The 8,188-nt window shown below is 44.4% G+C and overlaps 1 protein-coding gene across 1 annotated transcript; it reads right to left on the bottom strand.

The window, feature by feature from the left end:
* Positions 1 to 2,004: 2,004 nt before the first annotated feature.
* On the bottom strand, positions 2,005 to 5,890 carry LOC124682404 (receptor-like protein kinase). Its single transcript, XM_047217095.1, has 2 exons — positions 2,780 to 5,890; positions 2,005 to 2,522 (listed from the first exon to the last, which is right to left on the bottom strand). The coding sequence occupies exons 1-2, from the start codon at positions 5,886 to 5,888 to the stop codon at positions 2,113 to 2,115; spliced, it is 3,519 nt and encodes a 1,172-aa protein (XP_047073051.1). The 5' UTR covers positions 5,889 to 5,890; the 3' UTR covers positions 2,005 to 2,112.
* Between the last annotated feature and the right edge of the window lie 2,298 nt (positions 5,891 to 8,188).

An 8,188-nucleotide genomic window follows, 5' to 3' on the forward strand; every position in this document is an offset into this window, starting at 1 on the left:
CGCCGCCTTCGGCTTCGTTGACCCCTTCTGCTTCATCGACTTTGGCATCTTCCATGATGACAAACTGCATGTGTCTACAAGGTGGGCATGAACCGGAGAGCGACGCCGAAAGAAATGGAAGACGGGAGAAAGGAAATAGGAGGAGGGAAGAAAGGGAAGAAAGCGACGTAGCGTCTTCTCAAAAGCAGCACTAGGAAAAACATATAGCGCACGTGGCTGGTTTCGTTTCTGCACTTGTGCCTGCGCAAGCGCGATACAAGCATCTGATCCAACGGAAGGATGGCGCGTCGCCCACATGTAGGGTGTCAAGGTGGGATCCCAGTGGGATGCCATTTTGTACTATGTAGTTCAAATTTTGATGTCAAAATTTGTACTAAAAAAGTTAAATTATACTACAAGTGGGATAAAAGTGGGATCCCACTTGACACCCTTACCCACATGACATCACTAGGCACACGTCACAGCTCCTCGTCAGTACCAGTACCTCAGAAGAAGTGTTGTTGTGTCAAAAAAAAAAAACCTCAGAAGAAGTGTTGTCGAATTTAACGAAGGTAAATTTCAGCCCAAACATTATGCTACCGCAAAAGCCCATCAGGAATACTCCACGGTGGCCCGTGACGAAGCATTTTTCACCTGCCGAGGCTGAGCGTGCCGGCAAACCCTATACACCGACCAGGTCGGCGCGTACCGCGCGCCGCACATCCCCGCGCGCGGTACGGACCGGCCCAGTTAGGTGCGGGCTGCCTCTTTTTTCGATTTTTCTTTTCTTTTTTGTTTCTTATTTTCTGTTTCTTTTTTTCCTGTTTTCTTTTTTTCTGTTTTCTGTTTTCGTTTTTCTTTCGTTTTTTCTGTTTCCTTTTTTTACTTTTATTTTTCAGATTCGAAAATAGAAATATTTTAAAAAATTAAATTAAAAAATGTTCAAATATAAAAAACCGTTCAAAATCTGAAAACCGTTCAAATATGAAAATTGTTCAAACATGAAAAATGTTCAAATTTAAAAACCGTTCAAATTTAAAAATCGTTCAAATTTGAAAATTGTTCAAACATGAAAAATGTTCAAATTTAAAAACCGTTCAAATTTAAAAATCGTTCAAACTTGAAAATTGTTCAAACATGAAAAATGTTCAAATTTAAAAACCGTTCAAATTTAAAAACCGTTCAAACGTGCAAAATGTTCAAATTTTGAAAAATATAATTTTTTGAAAATATTCAAAATATAAAATCGTTCAAATTTTAAAACTGTTGAATTTAAAAATGTTCATATTTTGTAAAAAATCTTGAAAAATAATTTCATAAAAAATGTTAGATTTTGAAAAAAAAATATTAATAACAGAAAAAAACAGAAGAAAGAGAAGAAGAAAAAAAACGTACCTGAGCTAATGGGCCGCGGCCCAAACTACCCGACCTGGTCGCTCGGGGTGTGCGGCACCCCGCACGCGCCGACCAGGTCGGCGTATAGCAGTTCCCGAGCGTGCCGAGGTGAAGCCCCGGGGTGTCAGGCAACCCATATCGCCGGGGTGTCAGGCATTCCGGTGAATCGGCGGCGGCGCCAGGCCAACGTTGGACGCGCGGCCGCAGATCGCTCGGTGCCTCATGCCTGGTTCGCCGCGCCGTGTTCCATTCCACCATGAGTATGTACCACCGCCGCACTGATCCCGGGCACCGATTACAGGTAATTAAGGGCACAGATCATCAGATATTCAGATGTCTTCCTCGTTTAGCCGGCTGCTATACTCCGCGAGCCCATCGCCGGTACGCGGCCCTCTAGCTCCGGAAACTTTGTGAAAGCACCTCTCATGAATATTATGCCCTTCATCTTCAGATCGCTCTGTGGCCAAAAACACCTGATTGTCAGGCAGCATACATGAGATTCACCCGTCATCTGCCACCTGCCAGTTTCAGCTTTAGAGATAGAAGTAGACAAACAAATCAGCTTGCTCCATACAGCAGCTAAATGATTCCCAGGCATGCGCAGCTACACACGGATCATTTTGTTAGAAGTTACCACTAAAGACTGATCCGCCTCGCAATCAAACTATGACTACTGTTACTGGCCTACTGCTGACTACACCAATCCAATCGACTGTACATTCTACATATCACACACTATTACGCACTTTCGCTAACGCTGCTGGACAGTCCGGACGAGCCGCTGGGGCCTGGTTTCACCTGCTTCGACGAAGGGACACTGGCAGACCTCACGTCAGTCAGCTCCTTCACCACATCGACCATGGTCGGCCGTCGGCTCGCCTCCTTCGCCGTGCATCTGAGAGCCAACGACAGGACCTTCTGCACTTCCTCCAACTCGACTGTGCTGAAGACTTCGTCCATGAGGGCTGGGTCGCAGACGACCCCGATTTGGTTGGTGCCGTTCAGGGCGTGGGGTACCCAGCTCACAATGTCCATGTTGTCAGGGAACGAGCTATCCACCGCCATCTTTCTTGTTATCAGCTCCAGTACCACAACGCCGTAGCTGTACACGTCGGTCTGGGTACTGTTTCTGGTGGAAAATGCCAGCTCTGCAAGCAAATCACACATCCCCATCAGATAGCAATTCGTCGTCTGAATATTAAATCCACACATAGTTTCAAGAAGGTATACACAGCAGCAAGTATCAGTAATATAAACAGGAAGATGCAGGTATCTGATCAAAACAATGATATGTGGCTGCTTTCATGTAAAACAATAGCATGCATCAGGCTGCGCATGCTAATACATGGATTTTTTTTCGACAAAGCTAATACATGAAAATGGAACTTGTTCGTATCATGCATACCTGGTGCCATATATCCAGTGGTGCCGACGATCCCAGTGGTCTCTGAAGCAGCAGAGGACTGATCCATGATCTTTGAAATGCCAAAATCTGAGATGCGTGGCACCATATCCTTGTTCAGCAATATATTGCTCGGCTTAATATCTCGATGAATGATTACAGGAACAGAGTCATGATGAAGATAGGCTAGACCGTGGGCAGTTCCCAGAGCTATGTTATAGCGTGTACTCCAGTCCAAACTCGGCGTCCGAATCCGGTGCAGAACATCATAAAGGCTACCATGTTCCATAAAATCATAGAGTATAAAACCACACTCTCCTCTCAGCCAAAATTCCTTCAGTTTTATCAAGTTCCTATGCCGAATTTTACCCAGTGTCTTCAGTTCTCTGATCATGCTTTTGTAAGAACTGCTGCTTGCGGAAACTACAAGCTTCTTTATAGCATATACTTCCCCTGCATCCATTGTTGCCTTGTACACAGTTCCATGAGCACCTGCACCTACGATGTACTTGTCATCAAAGTTTTCTGTCACTCTTATGACCTCACGGAACTTAGAAGAAGAGCCTTCAAGTAAATTACTGATTGCTTCCCCACCACCTTTTGTCTTTGAATCTCGAGTCTTAAGAAGGATACAACAGATTATAAGTACCACTACTGCTCCAATGAACAATGAACCAAGAACAATAAGAGCAACCTTGAATCGGCCGTGTACTCTGCTTTTCTTTGATCCCCCACAAGATTTCAAAACATTAGATCTCTTGCAAGAAGAATCACTGCCATTGCAAGAGATACAGAGACCAGAATTTCCATTGAAGGAACTTCCTGCGGAATCCAGAAACTTAAGAAGATATTCTGGCACTGGTCCACTTAATCTATTATAGGAAACGTCCAAGGCCTGCAATAACTGTAGGCTTTCTAACGAGGCTAGACCTCCAGTGAGGTTATTAACTGACAAATCCAAACTTTGCAGATCCACTAAATTTCCCAATAGAGTTGGAATATCACCCACCAGTCCATTCCCACTGAGATTCAACGCAATGCTCAATTTGATCAACTTTCCTAACGATGACGGTATACTACCTCCAAGTGAGTTGCCACCAAGTTGAAGTTCAATAAGCATACCCAAATCCGAAAGAGAATCAGGTAAGCCTCCACTGAATTTATTCTCCTGCAACCGTAGTTGTGATAGTAACTTCAGGTTGCTTACTGTTGTGAGTGCCGGACCATTCAGAGAATTGAAACTCAAATCCAGACGATACAGCTTGGAGCAACCAGAAATCTGCATTGGAAGTGTACCCTGTAGACTGTTTTGTGAAAGATCAAGTACTCCCAAATTCACCAAGCTTCCAATTTCAGGTGGTATTGGACCAACAAGCTTGTTTTCTGACCAGTTTATCATTGTAATATTTCTGCATTTGTTCAAGGTTTCTGGAATGCCTCCACTTAAGGAATTACGACTCAGATCCATATAGTCCAGGCTCATGCAGTTTTTAAAAGTTGGAATGGCCCCAGTAAGATGATTGTTTTCGAGAATAACTCGTTCCAAACCTGGGCAGTCTGTAACGCCAGATGGGATGCTACCATTCAGAAGATTAAACCCCAAGTCCAACACTCTCAGTCTTTTACCTGAACAAATGTATGGTGGTATTCCACCGGTGAAACTGTTATTGGTGAAATCAATTTGGCGTAAACGGCTATTCACACCCAAACCCGCTGGTATGACTCCGGAGAAGAAATTACCGAACAGTGTAATGTTCTGCAGGAGCTTTAGCTCAGCTAACACTGGAGGTAGCATCCCAGTAAATCCATTTCTGTAAATAAGGACACTTTGAAGCCAACGGATGCTCCAAATATCCTCAGGGAACTCCCCAGTGAGGCGATTATCGAACAGAAAGAGCTTCTGCAATTTTCTCAGATTAGCCAGCTCTTTAGGAACACTACCCTCCAGCATGTTTGCATCCAACTCTAGCCACAGCAGCAACCGACAGTTACCAATCTCAGGAGGAATCGGGCCAGACAAGGAGTTCTGAGAAAGCAAAAGATAGGTGAGGTTGCTCAGTAAGCCGAGAGAAGCTGGAATGTGGCCGGAGAAACTATTGTTGACAACCGCAAGTTCAGTCAAGCTACTACAATTCCCTAGCCATGATGGAATTTCGCCCCTTAGCTGATTATTAAACGACAATATGAATTTCTCCAACTTACAGTTCTCAAAATGGAAATCAATCTCTCCAGTTAAGCCATTTCCAGTGACATCTAGAACCTTCAGTCCACTGATAAGGCTCAAGGTTTTTGGAAGACTCCCGCTCAACTGATTATATAGTAGATAAAGCACCTCCAACTTGGTGCAGTTTCCAATAGAATCTGGCAGAACTCCAGATAATCCATTTTCATGCAACCATAAGCTTCTAAGACTGGCCATTTCACCAACTGACGAAGGGATATGACCACTGAGATTATTCTGATGGAGGTACACGTACTGCAGAAACTGGTTCTTGAACAACCCTTCAGGTATTTCCCCATGGAGGGAGTTAGTGTACAAGGCGAGCGATGAGAGTTTCTTTAGGTTGCCAAGGGATTCTGGTATTTCGCCAGAAAGAGAGTTCTCGGAAAGATCCAATCGATCAAGCATGCTACAATTGCCCAATTCAGGAGGGATTTCCCCATCGAGTGAGTTACTGTACAATGCGAGCACTGAAAGTTTCTTTAGGTTGCCAAGGGATTCTGGTATTTCACCAGAAAGGGAGTTCTCGGAAAGATCCAATTTATCAAGCATGCTACAATTGCCCAATTCTGGAGGGATTGCACCTGATATGCTGTTATTTAGCAAAGTGAGGACTACTAGGTACTTTAATAGTCCTACTTGAGGTCCCAGTGAACCAGAAACTCCAGAAGATGATAGGTCAAGAGAAAACACATTAGTATTTCTATCACATAGAACTCCATGCCATTCACATGGAGTTATATCGGAAGCATTCCAGCTGGAGCTTATGGAACTCGGCAATATGAGATTTTTGGACAGAGCAAGAAGAGCTAGACCGTCTGAATTTAAACTCCTCGACGATGAAACCAAAGTGAGCAAGAGCAAAAACCAATGCCACAGAACCAGACCCATTTGGTTCCTGCAAAAAGTTTGTACGGAAGTTAGCAGAAGTGATACCAAGAATTGTCTCACAAATACGCATCACTCCATGATCATCACACAACCCCTTAGTGGAGAGTATATCATATAATATCGCAAATACATGATGGAGTCCATTCTAATGAGGGTTATTTTCTTCATTAAAAAAATCCTAGTCAGAGCTGTTTTTAACGGTTTCTGACTCTTTCTTGTCTTTTGAGTCTATAAGCATGTTTTAGCGGTTGTGAAAAAGTATAATCCCACGAGATGCTGATGGATACTGCAATAAAAATATGGTTACTTTTTTACTGTAGAAATAAGACTAGAGAAGGGTGTGAAAACTGAAAGGTCCTTTTCTTTTACTTTAATTATTTTTTACTGTAAAAAGGTCGTACTTGGTCTAACTCTAAGTGGCAGAGGCAAAAGGGAAAATGTACAACTCTCATTTTGGTGGTCCCGGTTATAACGACACAAATTAATTAGCCCTATGCTAGTTGAAGTATATTCTGAATGGTAAGCACTAGAATTGGATAACAGACATGACTACTTCAACAAACGTGGTATTTGTAGTATAGGAAGCACATGCGCGGAACATTCGGCAAAATTTCAACGATAAATTAAGAGAACATGTAAAGTCAGAGGACTAGACACCACAAGTTAGAAAACTACTAGTAATTCATTAGTTTAGGCACGCCAGATCGAGAAGCAAAACTCAGGACGCCAAAACCAGGTGCAGAGCCCATTTCAGGGAAAGCGCCCATAGGTCTACTGCTCATCCACAGCGCATTTATTCCAGCGAAATCGCCCATGGCTGGTCCCAAAAGAAGAAAAACCGTGGCCAAGAGCCAAAGAGGGAATGGATATTTCGTGTTTTTTTTGCGGGGAAAAAGGGGCAGCTTTTCGCAGGAAAACAAAATCAGCATTGAGTCATTGAGCACCGAGTAACTAACTAGTGCAACTAAAGAGAGAGAGAGAGAGAGAGCACGGACGCTCTAATTCGACATCCTTCGTGGCATTTCCGCCAAATGATGAGAAGTAGATTAGATCTCGTCTTCAGCCCTTGTTTCACTAATTTCTGCCCGAATAAGTGGATGGGAAGTATATCCCCGAGAAAGAAAGCTTATTTCAGTAGGCAAAGAAAAAAAACAAGCATCGGGCTTGCTCTCCCCCAGACCCCCCATGGACATTGCCGTGCAATCTGGCAGCAGATTATTACTAAAATGCAAGGCAAGCAAACGATGCGAAAGAAAAGGACCCTGCAAAGATTTCAGGCCGCGGGACGAACAGCCAGCCAAAAGCATCGGCGGTTCCTAACAGCCAGCACGGGGGAGCGAGGGTTGGAAGCGCTTACCGGCAGCGGCCGGCGTCCCGCGGATGAGGCTCCTGTCCTGGGGAATGGAGACGAGCAGCGTGCTAATGGGCTGGAGCATCCATGGCGAGGGGCGCGGTGGCGCTGGAAGTAGCACGGGAGAGGGAGGAGGGGCGGCCAAGTGCGAGTGGGGTGCCGGCCTTCTCTTCTCTACTAGTATAGCGGCGGGGTGGTAGTTGCCGGAGTGAGGGCGCAGGGGACAGAGACGTTCCCCACAGGCGGCAGTTCTCACACGGATTTGTGGGTTTGGACTTGACTTCACGTTCCCACACGGGTGTATAGATCGACCGGTAGAAGATGTCACGAACCTCGAGCACTCGTTCACACTGGTTTATGGTCGTCTCTCACCACCGGCGGCTGAGGTTGCTTCTTCCTTAGAAAAATGAGAATTTTAATGTACGGAGTAGATGATTCCACCATTTTTAATTGTAATATAAAATGACAGTATGTATGCCCACTTGGGTAAGCACTCATGCGCATCACCTTAAGAAAAAAAATACTTCCTGCTTACATCTAAAATAAATAAATTCGATGACTAGATCTAAACTGCCATTTTGTATGTGACCCAGTAGGATAGAGAATATCCATGTGATAGGGCAATTACATTAGGAGACTTAAGTGTAGGAGTGATGTGAATATGCTAACTAGGTATATTACATGGGGGTCTCAATTCTATCAAGGTCGGGTGATCACAGATGGTGGTGGAGCCTATGGTCCAACCGGATGACCTAGTTGCTGGAGAATTAAGAGGGAGGAGTCTAGTCCGGCCGAAACCACTAGGTTGGATCCGTGCCAACGTAGATGATAAGTCGGATCCTTAACGCGCAAGGCAAGATAATGTAACATAGATTAGACACTTAGCCATATCCGGGTGGATCTCTGCCATGTAACCCTAGATTTGTGCGCATTTATAAGCCGGATCCTG

The sequence above is a fragment of the Lolium rigidum genome, chromosome 1 (genome assembly GCF_022539505.1).
Source record: "Lolium rigidum isolate FL_2022 chromosome 1, APGP_CSIRO_Lrig_0.1, whole genome shotgun sequence".
Taxonomy (NCBI): Eukaryota; Viridiplantae; Streptophyta; class Magnoliopsida; order Poales; family Poaceae; genus Lolium; species Lolium rigidum.